Source organism: Ptychodera flava, chromosome 15 (assembly GCF_041260155.1).
Source record: "Ptychodera flava strain L36383 chromosome 15, AS_Pfla_20210202, whole genome shotgun sequence".
Classification (NCBI taxonomy): domain Eukaryota; kingdom Metazoa; phylum Hemichordata; class Enteropneusta; family Ptychoderidae; genus Ptychodera; species Ptychodera flava.
Window position 1 is genome coordinate 11938053 of NC_091942.1, and position 25166 is coordinate 11963218.

The 25166-nt window shown below is 37.1% G+C and overlaps 1 protein-coding gene across 2 annotated transcripts in view; it reads left to right on the forward strand.

Annotated features, from left to right (window-relative positions):
- The first annotated feature begins 15757 nt into the window (after nt 1-15757).
- The window catches only part of LOC139151163 (glutamate receptor ionotropic, NMDA 2A-like), a 28049-nt gene continuing 18640 nt past the window's right edge, over nt 15758-25166 (forward strand). For both annotated transcript variants that reach the window (XM_070723756.1, XM_070723757.1), the window contains exons 1-2: nt 15758-15894; nt 21346-22129. In XM_070723756.1, coding sequence (XP_070579857.1) covers nt 21731-22129 — 399 coding nt within the window. In that variant the 5' untranslated portion in view covers nt 15758-15894; nt 21346-21730. The remainder of the gene's footprint in view (nt 15895-21345; nt 22130-25166) is intronic.

Here is a 25166-nt window from a genome sequence, read left to right on the forward strand (position 1 = left end):
TTTTTGTCATGATAAAATACTGAAACGGCAATCCGTCTACTAAAATCAGACCAGAAATATAAGGAAAGGAATTTTAACTAGGTGGGCGGTCTACCACATGATATTAAACCTCCAATTTCTAAAAAAAAACTAATCAGCACGAGTTAGTTTTACAATTAAAGGTACCACTGAGTAGTATATGAATAATTTCTGTAGACAGCAGGGGTTGAACGAAAATCTGTGCAGTGAAAGATTGTGCAAGTGCAACGACCAGCTGTGAAAAGGTCATCTGCAACCGAATTATTGACCTGATCGATCAAACTGTTGTTCGCAGATTCGTCACGGTCGATATAGCTATCATCAATCAGCATAATTATCGTAAACACACTGAATGGTTGTAACGCCCTCAGTGTGCACCCCTATATTGTCGCTATCATGAAATACATATTACTTGATGGTTACTAAGCCCATCCTCATTTCAAAATTTATCGAGCAACATATGCCATTATACAGTCACATTTCTGTTAAATAATGGATTATTGACCCGCTACAACATTAATTGTCTTCCTTGAATGCGACGGAGAGCAAAGCTCGATAAATGAGGCGGGTACGTGGCCTCACTGTGGAATAATGATGGGCTACGAAATACGGGGCAATTTTTTGCCTTTTTTGGTCAAAAGTTTTGTTTCTCAAAACCTACTTGACTTACAATGCAGCTTTGACGTTTGTTGTACTACTGTGCTGTTACAACAAGTCTTAATAAATGTCAAACAGGACGCCGGGCTCTGCTGACTTCGTGATGGAGGTCCTTGACCCATCGCATACAATCGATGGTGCAATTTGCGCCCTGGCTTAATAACTTGATGAAGGTGAATGCTCTGTCAAGGAAGTGTGGTTCTACCGAAATTTCTATGAATTAACTGCACATATATTAGAGCATATTCGAATACATTCATAGTTGAACGTATCTTACCTTAAAGGTGAACATTAAGGTGTGCATGGCACATTATTAGAAATGGCATATTCTTCGACAAACTCTTTGGCAACTAAGGAATTTCTTTCTAAATATCTCCCTTAATTTACCATCAGATACATTCTACTATTTCAGAATTTCTTCGGATAACACGCATTACGCCTGATGAGGGATTTTATTGTTCGACGTACGCGTGTAGTTAACCTTAATACACAAGGATATTTCCACGAGGTGATAACAAGAACAATATATTTCGGAAGTTCCAGTAAGCTCTTGTGAGACAGCTGCATTTCTCATAGCACATGTCGATTTTATTAGACAAAAATGTAGTCATGGAGAAATTGAGGACTTCCCATTCACTGAGACATTAATTTGAAACACGTTTCTTGGTCTTATAACAGTGTGACCCTTTAAGTACTGTTGCTATCTCCATAAAATTTTACGACTTTTGTACTCGTTGCGATTAAACAGGAATTTAAGTAATATTTGTCTTACATATCTATTACTCCACAAAAGATTGTTCTGCAATAATCACTTATTAAAAACTGGTGATTTATACTTCATAATTATGCAGCAGAATTTCATTGTATAAAATATTTCTTGGCACAATTAAAACAGCGACCGCTTTTTAGTCATAAGTTTAGTGTAAATTTGTGTGTCTAGTGTAACAGGTTCTGGATACTTTATGTATAGTTCGTCCCTTGGACAGTACGTGTCTCGAATTGAAAGACTTAAAATTTCCTGAAATTTTCCGTAAGGAAACTTGAAATCATTCCCTTTCAAAATCAAGGACGAATTTCAGGGGTCACAGACGTAAGAAACAAATTATCCACTATTTACCGACGCTCGAAATTCAAAATGACCACCATCCTTGCATTTACTCTATCTTTAAATTATGCCTATACTGACAACATACAGACAGACACAAGTGTTGGGGGTCAAGGTCAACAACTTTATTCCGATGTTGACTGGCTATGAGCCGATTTCCTTCACTCTAGGCGTATTAAGATACAGATTCTACATACGACAGAGCAAAAAGTTCAAAGAAATCACTTTCGAATTCGAACCTATAGAATCGGGAGGGATGTTGGGGAACGCTCAAAGGTCGAAGCCAATTATTGTGATTAACTGTCAGGTGGCCTAGTTCCGGGACCGTCCCAGTCACAGCATCGAACCCGGCCCATTTAAATAACAATAAAACAGGTATTATTGCTAACATCAAAATTAATTTTTCAGTTTTCATCAATATAAGCCGGCTGGATGAATACTTTATTTACTCTATGAACTGCAAAATGGGCCTCCCAAAAATAGTAGACCAAAAAGTATCGTAAAAATTTGACAGTCGAAATATATGTCCCCGACTCAGGAAAATTCTGCATTATGCTTTGGCTGTGTAATTTTAATCATTCTCCCGAGAAGGTGTTATAAATTGCAGGTGTACGTAGATAGATGCATAAATTACCTGCATGATAGTCAGAGGAACGTTAATGAATTATTATGCCACTGTTAACACATTTTTTGAACTCAGTGTGTACGAAGTGGGCTAAACCGACGGGGACTTCCAGTTGGTTCAAAGTAGATTTGCAAACATAAAGAAGTATAGCCATTCTTGATAAATCAAATGTACCACAGCCGAGACCCTGGAGTTCACCTGCAGGGTCTGTGATCGTAGGCACGCCCAGCTGTTAAAATTTCAGGCTAATCTTTACCATCCCATGGCATTGGATTCTGCACGATCTGATATAGCGGTGTCGTCGACCGCCGACCCGAGTCACGTGATATCTACTGCGTTGAAATCACGTCGCTCCAGGACGCCATAACAAGAACACTAAATGCTCATTTAACTGCAAACTTGACCTCTATGCATAGAAATGGAAACGTTCATATCGCAGTTCATGATAAGTGTCAGTCCCTTTGACTGATTTCTGCTTCGTTCAAATATTTTTTCTCGAAAACAACGCCGATAATCATTTTTAGCATTCATTCATATCTAAATAAGTCACATTAATTTCGATCTTATCAAACGCTTATACCGTGTCCACGAACAAGTTTAAGAAATACTCATAACGCATTGCGCCTCTTCCATTAATAATTAGATTTTTCACATCGTTGTGAAATTAATTGATTTATTTGTTCACGTACTACCTAGTTAAGAATCTTATGAAATTTCCAGTGAAATATTACCGTCAGTTTTCCCCAAAGCTTAATCATATAGTATACTCAGCAGTTATAATGCAAGAGGTATACAGTATTGTCGTAAAAGTCATAAATTTTAATAATATCCATTCATAGTGTATTAATTGATGCAGTCTTCCTTTGAAATACATGAAACTATAAATGTCAATATAATGACGATTCTGAGATGACATTCCCAGATAACATGATTCGAAATCAGCAAGCTCCACTGTAATAAATCATGCAAGATTATATACCTGAAATGTTAATTTCACTATAGGGTGCGGAAACTGTTCATTAAGATTTGTGGAGATGACAGTCTACGACGATTCATCAACTATCGCTCGTCTGAGTCATCCTTCTTGTCAAAAATCCTTGGAATAAAATCAGTTGATTTTTGAAGATAAAGTAAAGCAAAACGGGCAAGTCATAAAAATAAACTTTTTATTCTACCTAAAAAAGGAAATACAAGACAAATACAAGGTATTCTTTATATTTTGGAACTTTAAGGTAACAGTTCATGACCTTTATTTCTACTTTGTTTCATTGGCAGCTTGTTTACTTGTTTTGGCAACATTTCTGTGTTTGTCCATATTCGTGTATCTTCCATGCATATACCTCTTAATGAACAGTAAAATAGACCAAGTGAATGAACTTTTAATAGACTAGTCCTAAAAAGACGAAACTGTCGATATGCTGCCGATTCACAGTATGCCAAAGAATGAAATTCGTGGTCGAGGGCCGCATGGATAGTGAAGAAGGGTCCTCCAGTAGGTTACCTCATCATTACCTTTAGTTGTCGAGACATAATAAAATTTATGATGCAGCTCGAAAATGTACTGTTAGTTTACGAGATTAAACCTCCTGAGCAATCTTTTTCATAAGACATTGCGATGTGTGACTTAATACGCCGTAAAAAGCGACTCTGCGCCGGCGTCGCATCTGGGCTTTAAATGATTGAGTTGCAATGATCTTATCAGTCTTTTGACTCTGACTACAATGTAGACAGGAAAAGACAGTTCTATAACTGTCTGAAGATTTTCCCGGCTGACTGACATATCACTCGAGCCACATCAAGAAAATGTGCTCCCCTTCGAAAGGGCATGTCTTTGCTCTGCTCCGGGCGATGGTCACTCACGGTCGTATTTAAACTAATTGCAAAGCAAGTTCGGTTGTAATTCTGGTATGACTCCTCGCGTTGAAGAAGGTATTTTTCTCCCGCACCTAGAGGGCCAATAGCTGGAACTTTTGATTGTCTTTTTTCACTGTTTTTACTTGTAATGTTCCACTCCCCTAAGCATGTTGAGTTTGTAAACTTAGTGTGAACTGTATAATTATTGTTGATATGTGAATTCTGGTTTTGAATTCAAATGTAAATATTTACAAGGCAGTATTGCTGAAGGCAATGAGTACTTGGGCCGTGATAGAGTAATTTTGAGGACAATATATACTACTATTCAAATATGGTCTTGAATTTCCTCCTGTCAATTAGGCATTTGATTAACTGTAGTCCGTGGGCTGGAGGGGCCCACCGTGCACCCCCCCCCCCCCACATACCTACTACTTGGGTATTTTTTTGTTCTTTAGGACCTGCTAAACAAGAAAAAAGATGTTAACATTGGATATTTTGGGATGCACTACCTATCTGCGCTGGTTTTTGATTTGCATGTACCGCAAAAAATGGCGAAAAATGGGTAGGGGTAGGGGGTACTATATCCTCCCCTACATTGAGTAAACTAGCATGAAATAGCACAAACTATACATTTTTGGAAAGCTGAGATTCTGCTCTTTATGAGAAACACCAACTTTAGCAAAATTAATTTGTGTACATAGAATAGGATGACTTTAAAATGAATTTTTCTGACAATTTGAAATTTTTTACCCAAAATACCATGTAACAATTGTGATTTACTTGTTATTAAGCAAAATTTTGACAGCTTTTTGTGTTTGAATTATTTATTCCCACATATTAAACAAGAAAAAAAGTGTTAACATTAGATATTTAACTATACACTACTTCTCTTGAGTCAATTTTGAATTGCGTGTATCTGTATGGGGTGTGCAAAAGCTAGGGGTAGGGGTACAACATTCTTTCCTTGATGAAGTAAACTGGCTTGAAATGCCATATACCTTATAGTTTTAGAAAGCTTAGATACTGGTCTTTCTAAAATGCATAAAGTTTTAGTGAAAAAATATGACGTCATAGAATTGGATAACTTTAAATCGATTTTTTCTGGTAATTCAGTATTTTTAACCGGAAGAAAATACGATAACTATTTTTCCTCCTTATGAAGCAAATCAAACACATTTATGGATGTTATTTACTAATTGCAATGTGCTGAAGAAGAAAATAAATGTCAAAATTGGGTATTTACCATGCATTATTGTCTCTAGTCACTAAAATAGCAAGTTTTGCTATATTGGTATATCGTGAATGGGCATTTATTGTTATGCAATGAACTAATGCACAGCCTTAAAAAGAAGACTCGAAAACGTGCACACATAGTCATATTGCCATTTTCTCCTTCAAGTAAATAGATTATTGACGACTGTCTATTGTTATAATTTAATTTTTAAATATTTTGCTATAAAATAATTTTGTTAAAGCGTATTTGGAAAATTGTCTATGCCTCCTGTCTTACTTATATACAGCAAGCATTACTAACAATCTATTAGGCCGAGGCAAGAGGGGGCGTCTACGTGCACCTCCCTCTCACCCACAGGATAACAAACCTGTAATTTTCAGAAGCCTTGGGATCCCTAGAATAAGAAATGGGATTTTAACAGACAAAATTAGGGACTCAATAGCTGTTACGGTCATGTTTTGAAGGGTACCACAAAATCACGATTTTGTGACCCACGTGGATTTTTGTCAAACCTGTCTTCTTGTACGTGATCTGCTGAGCTTACTGTTTAACATGACCTAGATTATGGGGTATCATTAGAAAGGTGATTTATTCTTCTTGAAAATGGTATATAGCAATATGCAATATCTTCTATAGTTTTCATGAAATACGGCCATAATTTACCCCATACCCCAAAGTTTTATGTCACAAATTACTGTCAAAACTAATCTAAATTCCACCAATTATTTACCTATACATAATACAAAAGGCAATACTGGGTATTAACTTTGTGTTATTTGCTACAGGTACATGTTAGAAACTTGGAATAAACTTTTAACAGAAACAATATTGGGATCCTGTAGCTGTAACAGTCATATTCTGAAGGGTACCGAAAAATCACAGTATTACTGACTCGCATTCGTTTTTGTTAAACCTGTCTTCTTGTAAGTCTTCTGCTGAGCTTATTTTGAACATAACGAGGCCAATGGGGTACCATTAGAAAGTTAATTTACTCTTCTTTAAAATGATATGTTGCAATATGCAATATCTTCTATAGTTTTCATTAAATAAGATCAAAACTTACCCCATACTCGAACGTTTTATGTCGCAAATTACCATCAAATTTAATATCAAATTCTACCAATTATTTTCCTAGACACATTACAAAAGGCAATTCTTTGTATAAAATATATTTTATTTGGTACAAGGACATGTCAAAAATATGAGTTATACTTTAAAGAGACAAAATATTGGTATTGAATGACTTTTACTGGCATGTTTTGAAGGGTACCGTGAAGTCAGAGTATTACCGACTCGCATATGTTTTTGTTAAATGTGTCGTCTTGTAAGTTTTCTGCTGAGCTTACTTTTTACATAGCCTAGATTATGGGCTGCCATTGGAAAGACAATTTATTTGGCTTTAAAATGACATATTGTTATATACAATATCTTCTACAGGTTTTATGAAATAGGACCAAACCTTACCCCATACCCCAAAGTTTTATGTCACAAATTACTGTCAAAACTAATCCTAAATTCTACCAATTATCTACCTAGACATTATACAAAGGGCAATGCTTTATATCAAATTTGTTTTATTTGATACAGGTAAATGTTAGAAACTTGAAATAAACTTTTAACAGAAAAATATCCAGATGCTGTAGCTGTAACAGTCATATTTTGAATGGTACTGCAAAATCACAGTACTGCCAACTCGCATACATTTTAGTTAAACCTGTCTTCTTGTAAGTCTTGTACCGAGCTTACTTTTAACATAATGTAGCAAGTTGGGCATCATTAGAAAGGTAATTTACTCTTCTTTAATATTATATATTGCAATATGCAATATCTTTTATAGTTTACATGAAACAGGACCACAACTTACCCCATACCCCAAAGTTTTATATTCCAAATTACCGTCAAAACTAATCTCAAATTCTAACAACTATTGACCGGGACATAATATAAAGGGCAATGATTTGTATTAAATTTAGTACATTTGCTTTAGGTTCATGTTAAAACTTGAAACGAACTTTTAACAGAAAAAATATTGTGATGCTGTAGCTGTAACAGTCATATTTTGAAGGGCACCACAAACTCACAGTATTGCCCACTTGCATACGTTTGGTTAAACCTGTCTTATTATAAGTCACCTGCTGAGCCTATTTTTTAACATAACCCGGCTATTGAGGTATCGTTACAAAGGTATTTTTTCTTCTTTGATATGACATATTATAATATACAATATCTTCTTAAGTATTCAGGAAATAAGACCAAAACTTACCCCACACCCCTAAGTTTATATTGCAAATTACTATCACTACTAATCTCAAATTCTACCAAACTTTTACCTAGACATACTACAAAAGGCAATGATTTGTATGAAATCTGTTTTATTTGCAACAGAGATATGTTACAAATATTAGAGAGACTTTTCACAGACAAAATATTGGGAATGAATGGTTGTTGCTGTCATGTTTTGAAGGGTACTGTAAAGTCTCAGTCTTGCCCTCTCGTATGTGTTTTTGTTAAATGTGTCATTTTGTAAGTCATCTGCTGAGCTTACTTTTTACTCTAACCTATCTTACAGGCTATCATTAGAAAGAAAATTTATTTTGCCTTAAAGTGACATATTGCAATATGAAATATCCTTAAAAGTTTTCATGAAATAGGACCAGACTTACCCCATATCCCAATGTCGCAAACTGCAAAGTTTTCGAACAGATGTAGTTTGCAAATAAAACTAAGGGCTGGGGTAAGTTTTTTGCCATTTCATTACAACTTCAGATGATAATGCACTTTATCATATGCTAAAATAAAGAGTGATAAAAGCTTTGTAATGATACCCTACAATCTGCGTTACGGATAAAATAAAGGTTGGCAGATAAATTTCATGGAAACTTGTTTAATAAAATTTCACGGTTTCAGCAACATATATCCTGCTATCCTTCAAACTATGATGTTAACAGTATTAAATCACAATAATTATCCTGTAAATGGTATCTTCCATAGTTGAAAATGTCTCTGTAACAAATAAAAAAGGTTTCATACAAAGTTTGTCTTTTTTATAGAATTTATCGAAATTAAATGCTAGTTTTGACAGTAATATACAACATAAAACTTTGGGGTATGGGGTAAGGTTTGGTCCTATTTCATAAAAAGTATAGAAGATATTGCATATTACAATATGTCATTTTAAAGCCAAATAAATTGTCTTTCCAATGGCAGCCCATAATCTAGGCTATAGTAAAAAGTAAGCTCAGCAGAAAACTTACAAGACGACACATTTAACAAAAACATATGCGAGTCGGTAATACTCTGACTTCACGGTACCCTTCAAAACATGCCAGTAACAGTCATTCAATACCAATATTTTGTCTCTTAAAAGTATAACTCATATTTTTGACATGTCCTTGTACCAAATAAAATATATTTTATACAAAGAATTGCCTTTTGTAATGTGTCTAGGAAAATAATTGGTAGAATTTGAGATTAGTTTTGATGGTAATTTGCGACATAAAACGTTGGAGTATGGGGTACGTTTTGATCTTATTTCATGAAAACTATAGAAGATATTGCATATTGCAACATATCATTTTAAAGAAGAGTAAATTAACTTTCTAATGGTACCCCATTGGCCTCGTTATATTCAAAATAAGCTCAGCAGAATGCTTACAAGAAGACAGATTTAACAAAAACGAATGCGATTCAGTAATACTGTGATTTTTCGGTACCCTTCAGAATATGACTGTTACAGCTACAGGATCCCAATATTTTTTCTGTTAAAAGTTTATTCCAAGTTTCTAACATGTATCTGTAGCAAATATGTACACAAAGATAATACCTGTATTGCCAATTTTGTATTATGTATAGGTAAATAATTGGTGGAATTTAGATTAGTTGTGACAGTAATTTGTGACATAAAACTTTGTGGTATGGGGTAAATTATGGCCCTATTTCATGAAAACTATAGAAGATATTGCATATTGCTATATACCATTTTCAAGAAGAATAAATCACCTTTCTAATGATACCCCATAATCTAGGTCATGTTAAACAGTAAGGTCAGCAAATCACGTACAAGAAGACAGGTTGACAAAAATCCACGTGGGTCACAAATCGTGATTTTGTGGTAGCCTTCAAAACATGACCGTAACAGCTATTGAGTCCCTATATTTTGTCTGTTAAAATCCCATTTCTTATTCTAGGGATCCCAAGGCTTCTGAAAATTACAGGTTTGTTATCCTGTGGGGTGAGAGGGAGGTGCACGTAGACGCCCCCTCTTGCCTCGGCCTAATAGATTGTTAGTAATGCTTGCTGTATATAAAGTAAGACAGGAGGCATAGACAATTTCCCAAATACGCTTTAACAAAATTATTTTATAGCAAAATATTTAAAAATTAAATTATAACAATAGACAGTCGTCAATAATCTATTTACTTGAAGGAGAAAATGGCAATATGACTATGTGTGCACGTTTTCAGAGTCTTCTTTTTAAGGCTGTGCATTAGTTCATTGCATAACAATAAAATGCCCATTCACGATATACCAATGTAGCAAAACTTGCTATTTTAGTGACTAGAGACAATAATGCATGGTAAATACCCAATTTTGACATTTATTATCTTCTACAGCACATTGTTATTAGTAAATAACATCCATAAATGTGTTGATTTGCTTCATAAGGAGGAAACAATAGTTATCGTATTTTCTTCCGGTTAAAAATACTGAATTACCAGAAAAAATCGATTTAAAGTTATCCAATTCTATGACGTCATATTTTTTCACTAAAACTTTATGCATTTTAGAAAGACCAGTATCTAAGCTTTCTAAAACTATAAGGTATATGGCATTTCAAGCCAGTTTACTTCATCAAGGAAAGAATGTTGTACCCCTACCCCTAGCTTTTGCACACCCCATACAGATACACGCAATTCAAAATTGACTCAAGAGAAGTAGTGTATAGTTAAATATCTAATGTTAACACTTTTTTCTTGTTTAATATGTGGGAATAAATAATTCAAACACAAAAAGCTGTCAAAATTTTGCTTAATAACAAGTAAATCACAATTGTTACATGGTATTTTGGGTAAAAAATTTCAAAATTGTCAGAAAAATTCATTTTAAAGTCGTCCTATTCTATGTACACCAATTAATTTTGCTAAAGTTGGTGTTTCTCAGAAAGAGCAGGATCTGAGCTTTCTAAAAATATAAGGTTTGTGCTATTTAATGCCAGTTTACTTAATGTAGGGGAGGATATAGTACCCCTTACCCCTACCCATTTTCGCCATTTTTTGCGGTACATGCAAATCAAAAACCAGCCCAGATAGGTAGTGCATCCCAAAATATCCAATGTTAACATCTTTTTCTTGTTCAGCAGGTCATAAAGAACAAAAAAATACCCAAGAAGTAGGGATATGGTGGGGTGCACGGTGGGCCCCTCCAGCCCACGGACTACTGGTTATTAAACGAAGCAATGGCATGACAACGGCAAAATATGTCTAGCAACTTTTGTGGAGTTTGAGGCAGGGGTTCTTTATTTATAGTGGAAATTGCTTAAACTCCTTAAATATTCAAATTACAGCAAATTTCTTTTGTTCTCGATGGTACATGTCTAATATTTAGATGGGCATATTTAGATTTCTACCCTATAGTTATCCCTATATACCAAAAATCGGACATCCAGCTCTATTGACTTGCTCAGAATTAGATATGTGCACAATTAATGAGGTACAATATGTGGTGTCATAAGGTGTCCCATCATACCAAATATGAAGGGTGTAGCACTTGTGGTTACTGAGTTGTGGACAAATATATATATATATTTGAGGTCAAAGGTCATTGAGGTCACGTGACATTTTGTCAAAATAATTGTATTGCTAAGTTATTCCTATATACCAAAAATCAGACCTCTAGCTCTATTGGCTCGCTCAAAATAAGATATGCGCATAATTAATAGAGTACAATATGTGGTGTCATAAGGTGTCCTATCATACCAAATATGAAGGGTGTAGCACTTGTGGTTACTGAGTTGTGGACAAATATGTATATTTGAGGTCAAAGGTCATTGAGGTCACGTGACGTTTTGTCAAACAAATTATATTGCTAAGTTATCCCTATATACCAAAAATCAGACCTCTAGCTCTATTGGCTCGCTCAAAATTAGATATGCGCATAATTAATGGAGTACAATATGTGGCGTCATAAGGTGTCCCATCATACCAAATATGAAAGGTTTAGCACTTGTGGTTACTGAGTTATGGACAATAATGTATATTTGAGGTCAAAGGTCACCAAGGTCACATGATATTTTGTCAAAATGTCTGAGATATCTGCGTGAACCGATGGACTCACTGATGGACTCACGGACGGATATGACCCAATCTATAAGCCCCCTGGACTTTATCCGTGGGGACAAAAAACTGTTTCACTGCATCCTTTAGGCAATATGAATACGATGAGAAACTAAATTTTTATTTTTCTTGGCCTTATACATGGGAGTCTATGGAGGTGTAAACTAAAAAGTCCTCTAACACGGCCAAATTCGATCGCATTGTGAAACAAATCGACGTGCATCTGTATGGGTTGGGTACTATTCTTGTGCAAAGTTTGAAAGACATTGACCAGGGCATGTCTGAGATATCTGCGTGAACGGACGGACGGACGGCTGACGGACTGACATGACCAAACCTAGAACTCCCCCAGGACTTTGTACGTGGGCACTAAAAACAACGCAAAACAGTTATTACAGCTACACTGGCGGTAGGTTCATATCCAGAGCCCCGTACGGTCTGCCGCCGTCGCTTGAAAACAATCTCATAAACCTGGCCATATGGGCAACTGTGTATGTGCAGCTAGCTGGATGCTTGACTTCCCGGAGAAGGCGAGCTGTCACGTTCAAGCTCAGGATTATTTGTCGATCAAATTTCAGTAAATTTACCTTACCTGGATGAAATTTTGTCTATAGGCTGAAATTTCGCCGAAGTTTGACAAAATTGCATCGATTTTTCAGGTTCATATCCGACACTTTTGAGTTTTGAGTGCAGACAGAAATAAGTTTTGAGGTAGCATGGCTGCGACCCCATGTTGACCCCCTGCGTACGATGCTATGTGCTACAGCTAACACACAGCATCGTACGCAGGGCTAGCGAGAGAGTTGCCGACATCGACGGTTATTTACGAGAAGTGAATAAAAGACTGTCATTTTGGAAGCGATCGAGTAGCTGAGGTAGGCTGGGATACGACTTGGGCCCAAGAACGCTGAATTTCGGCAGTAATTTGGCTTTTTACGTCAAGTCCGGATCCCAAAATGGATTTGAAGTCACCGACCCTACGTACGGGTCTTTGCAGGGCTGTGGTGAGCGGGGCGATAATAGCTGTAGCGGAACACACACAGCATCGTACGCAGGGCTAGTTGACCCCAACGTGAAAATGTGTTCACGATCAAATCTTCATATATTTTTTTCAGAATTTTCGACAAAATCATTGCTTCTTAAATCTTTTGTAAAATATAAAATACTAAAATAAAAATGCGATGTGCCATGTCTCCAGATTTCTAAAATATCGTTCGTTGACCGTGCGACGGAATACTCATTTCGCAAACTTTTGAAGCAGTTGAAATTCAATGATGACCGCCAAATAATCTTAATGAGACGAAATCATTCTAGACATCCTCCAAATTATCCAACCATTCGCGTTAGAGTTCAGCTCGCTTAGAGTATCATAGCATTCTTCGGCCTTCGTTTAGATCGACCCTAATCTCTCCCATTTAGGAAATAAATACACAAGCCACCTTGACAAAACTTCGTGCACCATCCAGCACCAAACGCACTGCAAATCTGTCCTCATCATCTCCTTACATGGTAATCGGCATACCGTATTTTTTAGCAAAGGAGACACAGAATACGTCGGAGTATTCAGTTTCAAAACGTATTACATTGTGTGATGTTGTCAAAAAAAGGTAATGTTACTGCAGTGGTATAAATTACAAAACACAAAAGTTCAAATAGTTATTTTGGACTGGCTTTACCCAACATTTCATATTGTTTCTCATGCCAGATTTGACCACGTGCTTACTGGCGACCCCTTTACATGCAAATTTTGTGTCAAATGGTGTGTTCTCCTGGAAAAAAAACCGTACGATTTCTATATGAAGGAGGCGAAATTTGCCCTCAAAACTCGAAACCACCCCTTTATGGGGTTGTACTAGCTATTTTGAACGAGCTTCTCGAATCTGCAGCTCTATTTCGAAATGATGGTCTGGTTTTCTCAGCTCAAGGATAAGTGTTCTCCATCGCTGTGGGCATTACTATTCTCAACTGGGGGTACAGTTTCCAGTCGTAATGTTTTTCATTGTGTCGGGATATAAAACCTTTCCTTTTCACTCTTTCACTTTGATTAAGACTAGTCCACATCTTTTCAGCGATTAAACATGTTTCAAGTTTAAATGTTAAATTCTGGTCTCGAGCCCTCCTGTTCGACCAAACTGAAATTACCCCTCCCACTTTGGCTCGTCCAGTGGGTGTAGCAAGGGTCGTGCCATCGCCTAGGAAACGGAGGGTGCATTAATTGTTGCATTTCGATGCACATTTTGATTATATTCAGGAGATTTTGTGGCAAAAACTCAGATAGAGAAGCATTAATATTCACATCTCACTTATTCAAAACTGGCTGAGAGCAGCACTTCCATTCAGTTAACATCATTACGCCATTTATTATGCCAAGAAAGATGAAGCCAAGACATTTTGCCCTCCCTGGTCTCAGCCAGAAATGGTTATACCTTACAGAGTTTTTTCCCACGGAATGAAAACAAATGTACTGGGCTGAGGCCCAAGTACAATAATTACAGTGCATCTTACACACACAGACGAAATGTGACAAGCTGAATTTTTGGTCTTTCATTATGCTTGGGGGAATAAAACAAGAACTTGCAATTGACATACAGAACTCAAATAGTATAAAAAACATCAAAAAGTTACGGGTAGAAGCCCTTTAATGTAATTAATGGTCTTCACAATGTTACCTATTCCACACGAGTCCCCCGAGTTCTGGTATTATATATTTTTAAAAAACTCATCAACTAAAATGATTCCAAAGGAAGAAAAGGCAAATAATTGATGAGATTGCTAATGTATGGTTTCTCTTTGATATTTGATACAGTCATTATCTTTCTCAATTTATGTCACGAGTGAGGCGAGCGAAACTAAGATCCACATGACGAACGGAACGAGCTAATTAAATCTTGTTTCCCTGGCGACTTGTTCACCGTGTTGAATTCGATATCGAGATCGTTACTGACGGTCGCATATATCGAACAAAAAGAGGCAGCGCAGCGCAGTGCAGTACGCAAGTCGCGGTGTATCTCCTTCAAGCTGATGCAAAGGCGAGGTGTGAGAAAGGAAATGCGATGTCCAAATATCCCAAATTGTGATGGCAGAGGCCGGCGTTACATCTCCAGCTAATCAATTAGTTTCATTGGATGAATCCATACTTTCTTTTAACAAATGTTGCGATTGGGCAGACCCATAATCATATTTGAATGTGCCGCCTTGTTGGAATCTACATCGTACGGTTAACATTTTGTTTATTCATTGATATCCTGATTGCCGCTTGATCTTGACTTTTATTCTTGGTTGCTGTATAGGTGTAAATATTGTTCGTGACATAAAAAAGACACGTCACGACTTGTTAAATGTGGTTCTGCAATCGTCTGTTCACCTTCATAATTTATACACAGTTTACTGAACCAAGTGGGGAAAGTGAGCGTACCTTGATAGTGCAATAACGGTGAAGTGCAGCCTTTATATCTACGGCCTTCCACGACACAAAGCCGTCTCGAGCTGTGTATTTTGCGACCGTTGCGGTTGGACACCCATGACTCCAGACTGGCCGTATGCTCTTCAAGAAAACGCACAAGGCAGATAAAGTAAAGGTTTTCCAATATATTTCCCCCTCTTTACAATGTGGAAAGCTAATTAATGTGGATTAATTTAGATGATAAATATGAAAGATTGGCTAATTCCTGTGTCGTTGTCGCTAAAATCGGGCATATCGTTCCGATTTAAGCATTATGTAATTGCATTGAAGCTTCTAATATATTCTCTGCGTTAAATGTTAAAGTTTTCTCTGTGCAAAGTCTGATGAATGTCACACGTTGATACTTATGACCTTTATTAGATGTAGACGCCGTCAGGGATATAGTATCAGTCGAGGGCCGCAAACGAGGTTGATGAATGCCAACGCTGATGGCGCCATGCCAGCACAATTTCCTCCACGTACGAAAAGCGAGGGTCATCAACTTATAATGGTTAAGAGGACGGGGTTCCAGCTGTTGCTACTGCTTTAAGCTAGACAGCTCTCAAGAACCATCCATTGAAAGCTGATAAGTAACAACAGAAAGGGCAATTTACTTCATTAACCCAGGTAAGCGTTAATTATTTAAATTATTTTGCTAATTTGCATGTTGATTTGTGGTTCTCAAGTTCGTGACGTATAAATCGATACGATACGCTCATTAACGTACAACAAATGATAACATTAACGAAATAATTTACCAATGAGATATGAATGAGTTGAAGTAACTATGTCTTGCTAGTATCGGATCACCTGTGCCGCCGCCCAAAAGCACATTTTAGAATTCAAAGATCCCGGTTCGTCATAAATTCGAAATTAGCCTTCATTTTGAATGTCGTCAGTTTGGCGAAATCACACTATTGTTATGTAATGGTACAAGGGTTGCCCTCATGTCATGTGGATTGCCGATTTCCCTGTGTAGGACGTTAGTATTCACGTCCGAGTCTTAAACAGCACAACACAAAGGATTGACCCATAATTCCTGAATAGCTCTGGTTATATTGAATTACTAAGCGAAAATAGCAACAAATTACCTCGAACTCAAAGGCGCTGCATGTGCCATCATCTATATTCAGGGCACAAGTGCGTTTAATGCCGTTTACTGCTGCCTAAATTCGTAATACTGGACTCATAACGGGGATTAATCCCACTTGATTCCTGCCAGTTTATAAGGATGTAGTTATTTTCCTTTCGCATGATGCTGCTCACACCATGCTGTATGACACACACACACACACACACACACACACACACACACACACACACACACACGCACAAACACACAAATGTAATCATTTTTTTAACATTCAACATTTCCGAAAAGAAAATATTAATTACGCCAATCGTGAGATGTAGGGCCTATGAATAGAAGAATAACGCTTTAAAATAACATGTATGTTGATCAACGAGGAACATTAATATATTAAAAAGGGTTTCTCAGTGAAAACTGTCATCTGACATCGTGCCATTAGCTTAGCTTTTTCGCGCTGTAGGCGTTACCTTGACTAGTCGCGTTAAAATATTGAAAACGAAAATTGCATCTCCTAAAGGCCCGAACGGTGATGATCTTAAGTCAAATTAATGAATATGGCACGTTGAATAAAAGCGAGAGTGAAGGGTCGGTAATAAACACAAGTCAATGTCACAGTCTATCGTTGGCTGTACATGAATTTCAAATACCGATCACGAATGATATTTCCTGATTGGTTGTTCTAAAGGGATTCCTGATTGGTTGTTCTAAAGGGATATTATCATCATTGTCTTATTCTTCTTCTAAACACACGTTGTAAGACAAACTGGTTAACTTGCCAACACGGCGCACTGTGTTAAACGTGCACCGTTACTGTTGGCAAATTCTAATCTGGACAGAAGTTCAGTTTAGACCAATTGTATTGGGCGTCCAGAAAAGACCGGCTTTCCTAGCTGACAAGCGGTTTGTGGCATTTCCAAGTAAATTTACGAAAAGAACAACTAAACTTTTTGTACAGACAGGTCAAGATCATTAGTCAAAATGAAATATTCGACAGCACTGTTCTGAGAAAAGAGGAGACTATTTTAGGTTTAGAAATGCTGCGGACTCAAAACCTTATTTCCATGTTCTGCCCAAGCAGAACAGTTACAAAATGTGTATCTGAAAACGACCAATGGGAAAGGTTTTGTAGGCAAATGAAGCTGTGTAGTTTTCATAAATAATTCACACAATTCATGATAATCGGACCATTCCCATTATCCGCCGTCGAGGAAAAACTCAATTTCACCTTGACCTTCGGAAGTGGTATTTTTAATTCTGATTCAACCATAAGCTTCAACTCTATAATTGTTTTTTATGGGAATGGCCTTAAAACACCTGACACTGTAACAGTGATAGAGAGAGAGATATATAGACAATGAGTGAAGGTATCAAATTTAATGAGAAGTGAAACATTGTCACCGACGGAAATGAACAATCTAGATAAAATAGATAGGATATGTGACGACATCATGAAGAAATACTTGATAGCCTAAGAGAAATTGATGAAGTGTTCAAAAGGGCAATTTATCGTATGATTAGATTGTTAACTGAAATCAACCTTTCAGTCATTCCATAGTTCAAATTCAAAGGTATTTTACAGTAGCCGTAAAATAGAGTCTTCCCTATATCTTTAAAGAAATAATAACGGATCGGAGCAGCATAAAAGAAAGAAATCTACAGACTACTGATGACGAAAAAAAATATGATTCATTCATTTATCAATTCATTCATTCACTAACTCTTCATTTATTCGTTAACTCACTCAATCACTCAAGTATGCCAAGGAAGATCAATCGATGCATAATCATTTGTTCCTTCCTTCATTCATCTACCTAGACACTCCTTTGTTCTTTGCTTCGTCCGTTCATTCATTTGTCATTGAGCAACTCTCATTTCAGTTTCATAAACAGCGTTTCCCTAAGTCTAAGTTAGGCTGTCCCAGTAGGCCCTGTCTATTTCAGAGGATTCCTGTCCATTGCAGCATCGTACGAATGCTTTCGGTTGATACCATTGTTTCCAAATGCTGGAGATACATACATACATACATACATACATACATACATACATACATACATACATACATACATACATACATACATACATACATACATACATACATACATACATACATACATACATACATACATACATACATACATACATACATACATACATACATACATACATACATACATACATACATGTATATATACATATATACATATATATACATATATATATATATATATATATATATATATATATTAACGGCGTTGCAGCTCTAGTATATATATATATATATATATATATATATATATATATATATATATATATATATATATATATATATATATATATATATATATATATATATATATTAACGGCGTTTATTTATTCGTTCATTCACAGTAATGAGTGTTGCCTGCACACTGCTACAATATAGAGCAAGAATGGAATCTGACAACCGAATACGAGCGATTGCCTTCTACGCACCGTTTGATTAACCCATGAAGCATTAAACTTCCACTTTATTTAACCTATTGACCCATGATTGACGCATGCGTCTTTGTGTGATACGTTCTGCTGCAAAGGTTGCAACCACTGCAGCAGTGCACATTTTATTTTAGAAACAGCAACTGGCAGGTTTAGTGACATCATCCTAGGGCCACTAACAGTTTCGATGCAACCAACAGCATGGACGCACAGATAACAGGTGCAGCCAACGAACAATGCACTTTTAAAGGGGTCCTTATTATGATAAGATATATTGTGCAGGACAAGTAATGTGAACTGACTAATTTTAAGTCCAGAAGGTAATTAATTAGCTGTTCATAATTTGCCCTCCAACTGAAATTTTTCGACTTACCCTCCCGCACTCAAACTTCATTTTTACCCACTCCCCACATATTTTTGCCTGTTTCCCTTCCCCATTGTGAATTTTTGAAGCTCTCCTGCCCTGTGGCGAAAAAACTTGTCGATTTTCCCTGCCCTGGAAAAAATTCCCCTTAACAAAGTTTTATCATTCCCTCGCAGACATGAAGCTCCCCTGCCTTGCGATGAAAAGACCTGTCGATTTTCCCCTGTCCCCGTTTTACAAGTAACTTCCCCTCTCCTCGTTTTCCCCAAATCCCAGTCTCCAGGCCAAACAACCAATATCTGCCCTGCCAGACAAAAAAGTAAAATGTGCTCCCTGCCAGCTAAAAATATGTCCCCTGCCCAAGCAAAGTTAAACTTTCCCCCGCCCTCCAAAATTGCTCCCGGAATAGCTTTTTCAATGAATAGCTCCGTTGGCTGCACCTGAGATAAAAGGGAAACCACCTCTGGATATTGGCATATGTGTCAGTATGTTTGATCATATAATTGAGCCACACTTCTTTGTTCCTCTTTCCAAAATTGCCATAGTTGCCTCCATAATGCAGGAGTAACGACCCGTAACCTTCCAACGATTCTACAGAAGTGTACAGAAGTGGGTCATCGCAACCTTACCACAACACCGTCTGACGCCTTGCATGTTTACACAGACTATTTCGCCACAATGGAAAAATTGACGCTTACTGCAACATTTACAGAATCGGTAGCACTGGGCCATTCCAACTTTAATAGTGTTGGTGGAAACGAAAATTAAAATTCTGCGGCGTGCTTTGATGAAACCCCGCGAAAAAACGAGATACGGCGATGTGTTGACTGAAAGGAAACATCTTCTCCACACTGAGAGGAAAAAAGTAGGCGAAGGTCAATGTTAGTTCAGTGAGTCCCTGTGAGCATTACTCGCAATAGTAATAAAGCTGCCGTAATTAGCCACCAAAAGAAATTTTGACAAGCGACATGTCAGATGCCGCTCCGTTTGTTCTAAATTGTGATATATAATATTGATGCACTGAGACTCAGCGAGCTGAACACAATGCACAGTGGGAAGGCGCCTAGAAATCAAACTACAAATAATACACAGACTTGATAGTTCGGACTGTGGATATTACCCTGCCTCTATACTGTCCAACCGAATTTGCACATTCTACTAGAGCTGCAACCTATTTTAAAACGTAAGTCCATACCGCAAAAGATGAGCTATTAGTACCACATGGCGAACACTGCGGGGCCGTCTGGTCGAAAAACACCGGTAATTACAGCTTCTCGCTGTTTCCTAATGACGTGTGCCGGAAAGGGTCTTTCTACGTATAGATGACCGTCGTGCAGTCCCCTGCACAAACAAATATATTGTTTTTATGCTTCAGCCATAAATATAATTAGAGCAATTAAGCGTTAGACGTAAAATTGAAAGATAGATATCACTGAAATCACTCGAAGTGTATCATAATACCCAAAAGATACTGCATGACCAAGTGAGTTAAAAGGGCAGTTGCGGGTAGCTGATTACCATCATTTCTTATTTGAACTGTATAACATAAGTGCATTTTTCCTTCCTCAAGCCTGCTGAAATACAGGGTATTAGCCTTGGCAATAAAACACATCATTTACAATATGCAATTATATATTGTCGTTAAAAACTGAATTATAGTTGCGACGAAAATTGAGTCGTCAACAACAATACGGAAGTTGAAAGTTGAAAACCAGGCATTTCAGCGTGATTTTCAAGCGGTATATGTTACTGTAGTTTACAAACAGAAGAAAAATACAGGAACATACGTTCCAGCCAGGAGAATCACGCGGCAAAGTGATCTATGTCAGTCTTTACACGCCTAGATTTTGCATTTTGATGTGGCCTTTTAAGTTAAGATCAAAATGCTGGAATTCTTTGCCATTTCATTTTTTTTTTTTTTTTTTTTTTTTTGCAACGAAATAGTTCGGAGAGATTCAGATATGAGCTATAATTAAATGTACAATCGTTCTAAATTCATCAGTAAAAAGGCAGTTATACTCAAAGATTATTATCAGTTATCATATTTAAACCCCAGTTATGCTGACAATCTGGTATGGATTGTATTTCATTGTAGTACATTGATCGAAAGCTATTTAAAATTACAACTTGTTTTGTTTTGTTTTCCTTTCAGCTGGCCTCTAAATACCTATTGACTCTAATTGGGCGATGAAAAGTGACCCGACTTTCTCTGTTAACAATTACAACAACAAGATGTTGAAGCCTGCAGACCCGATGAAACACAATCCGTGGAGCATCAGAAGTCGTAACATGATGTAACGTAGCGCTGCTGTCATATTTGATGGTATTTCTAATTAGACCGTCTTGATTTGCACGCCATCGACAGCCGGTGATATTCTTAAGCATGGCGTGCCGAGAGGCGCTGTGACTCGGGATATGGATTGCCGTCATGACATTGGACGCTCATTGTTTGTGAACGATACACCTTTTCTCGCTTAAATATCAAGTCCGCCTTACCATAGCGCTGCCGGGTAAAGACTTATTTATATAGCGCGATCATGATATGCTGTGGCGTCATGCGCCTCCGAAAAGGGCTTCCGTTGACTTTATTTGTTGCCCTCGTCTTGCACGGGTTAACGATCTCCACGGCAAGAGAAACGGTGAAGATTGGACTCATTCATTCGCACAGCACGCTTAAACCTCACCAGCACTTAGGGCTATACAGCGAAACAGATGGGGTCTCAATAAGCGTCCAGCCACTCCAGCTTCCATCGACCAATCCGTACGACAGCGTAACGTACCTGCAGCAGTCGATTTGCGACGACGGTTTGGCCGGAGTGATCTACGCCAGCGACGGCGACGCTCTCGAACAAATTCCGGAGGCCTCATTCGTAGCCTGGACCGCTGAAGACCTCAAAATACCTACCATATCAGTCTCGTCGCCGGTGACATTTCAGGTAAGGGGCGAGAGATCGATTTCACGCTTGATTTACCTTCCCGCGAAAGCTGTGACTTTGACGAAGGATTGCCAAAGGGATTACTGTACTTACACTTGCCATCGGTGGAATGTAAAAATACACATTCATCATACATCATGCTAATTTTAGAATTCCCATTATGGTCGCCCTATTGCACACACTATAAACACTTAAATTTAGCCTTACCATTGACAGTAGAAACGTGAGAATCTCTCCTCTACTGCCTATATGCATGGTCCCAATAACACTGAATTACACAGCTCAGCTGAATTTTGAAAGTACACTACCCGAAACCGAAGGATCCGATTATTTATGTGCTCAAACTTCCCTCGGGAAAACTTTAGACCACAGTCTTTCGAAATCAAGAATACAACTCAGAGGTCACGTTTGATACTAGAGAAACAAATCAGCTAAAATTAATCGATATTTGAAAATTCAAAAAGGCCGCAATCCGTATGCGTGTGGGTATCCGTACGGGAAAAAATATATTAACGATTACCACAAAAGCGAGACAGTCACGTGAGCACTACCTAGACCTTTACTCCAAAAGCTTGATGTGATATTAAGACCTATTAGATGATATATTTTTATCGTAAAAGTTAATACGCCATTGTTATTTTTCAAAGAGAAAGGTTTTACATGAGTTTAAAAAGTAAATATGTTTAAACTAATGACAGATTTATACACGTCCGCAATAGATGCAACTGACAGAGTGTCTGGCTGGTATTGTCACTGAAAATTACATGTTAACTTTTAATTCTCTATTAATTTCCAGCATTGAAATGCAAAATTGAGGTGTCAGCACCATCAGATATTATTACATGTCAACACAGACGCAATCGCGTTGTCAGTTTCGCCTAAAGCTTGATGTTTATTCATAAAGAAGCAGAAATGATTTTCTTAAAATAACACACGGGCTTGACATTTGACGTTGGCATTTATGAAAGGTAATTAAAATTGGAACACAGTTGAGTTGACGTGAAGCAATTGACAATTAGTTTTTTCTAGTGATCAAAAGCAAGGAAGGTGATGTACACAATAAGGAATGCGAAATCTTCGGCGGACTGTTGAATATGATAGATTTCTTTTGTCTGTTTCCAATCTGAGAAGAATCAATTGCGAACGCGTTCATTGATGTCAAAATGGCGAATTCCAGTGGTCTATGACACCTACATCATATATTTGCCACATGCTATGAGATCCAAACGCCATCAACAAACAAACTTCGCCTTCACTTCCTAATCTAAAAAAACCTCGATTTCAAATCTCCCATCCTGTCAATGAAATGACAGTCACGAATCGTTTTTAAAAATTAAAAACTTGTCAACTCAAATATCCAATTGCTTTTATGCCGACGATTTATCGCTCGTTATATGAATTAATAAAAGTCTAATTAGACTTTAGTAAATACCTAGTGTTCAGTCAGCAAAAATACTGATATTAAAAAATTCGTTTGTCGTAACGTGCAGAGAAAAATCGACAGACCGTGCCGGATTCTTTGTGGTTTTTGAGAAACATAACACGCATCGTATAACACTGGGATCACCAGACTGAACTAGAAAATTGACTACATACATGTATCGCATTATAGCGCTGTTTAACAAGAAAAAGATTACAATTATTGCATGAAATCAACGATAAACGTTAATGAAAATATAATTTCATTCCATCCATATTCACGGCGGATATTAATGAGAATACATCGGTAGAAAATATGACCACCGAGCTAGGTAGTTTTCATGAGCGAAGATCCTCATTAAAGGTTCAATCCCGTGTGTTGAAGTTACACATGGCGAGTTGTTGACAGTAAACACAGAATAGCAGCACTGAATGTTGGATAGCGGTTGATAAATCGACGCTGCTTAGTTCTCACAAGCACAATAATTACTGTCGACATCTTCTCACGATGAAGACAGCAGTAGTAGTAGGGTGTCATATATCAAGGACGATTCTGTGGCAAATCGGTTAATTCTATTTTCTCTCGTGACGTCACCGTGATGGTTTGGACTGTAATGGCAACGACAGCCACGTCCATTAGTTGATATAACATGGTCGCAAGGTTGGACCAGAGACCTCTTCACAAAAATGTTTGCAGAAATAACTTGTGATGAAAATGCTGCAATACAAATTTGCTACCGTATGTGATAACAATATGAATATCCACTTCGCTTCATTTGTGGCCCATTATACGTATTTATTTATTTATTTATTTATTTATTTATTTGCTAGGGGTTGTTTGTGTGGTTACTCATTTACCCACCAATTTACTAAAATAGCTTACTCATCTTTTTGTTTAGATACGCAACCATTCATTGGTTTGATAGGATTTTCTTTGTATTTTGTGCATATTCCGAAAAGTAGTTTATGTACCTTTCTAAGTTGTCAGATATTGAAAGGTCAACTTTTTTGAGTGTGTCAATTTTGATTAAAAATTTAAACGCAACTGTCTTTTATAACATTTTACGAACTATCTTTTGTAAAATTTTACGACCGGCGACGGATAATTTCGTCATTCGACCCGGGTAGCAATAGTTCTAGCAAAATCGTAAATTATGAAGTGCATTTGAACTAAAAAAGACAAATATTCAAGTTGTCATGCCGGATTCCGTGTGATCTGAATTCGAAAACCAGTCCGGAGTCATTGGTTTAATTTTCAGAAAATCAAATAACAACCAAAGTTTAATTGAAAATTTAAATACTTCGTTCAAAATTTCAGAACTAATTTCGTTGATTGATCATTCCGAATGCAATTACTAAAAGTGATGGAACATAAAACGTCTTTTAATTACTGTATATTTTGATGATGAATTGATTGAAAACTAATCTCTTTCATAATTTACTTAGTTGGTGAAAATCGTAATACTGTCTGTCTTTAAGTTAAGAAAGAGATAATGTGGTTCAATAAGACTGGAGGCGATGGAGGGCAGTTGGGAAAGAGTGCAATGTACTTAGCATCTTATACTGATTCTCTCAGCCTAGCAGCCATGGAGACACGTGTTACATCTGTTGAGCAGCC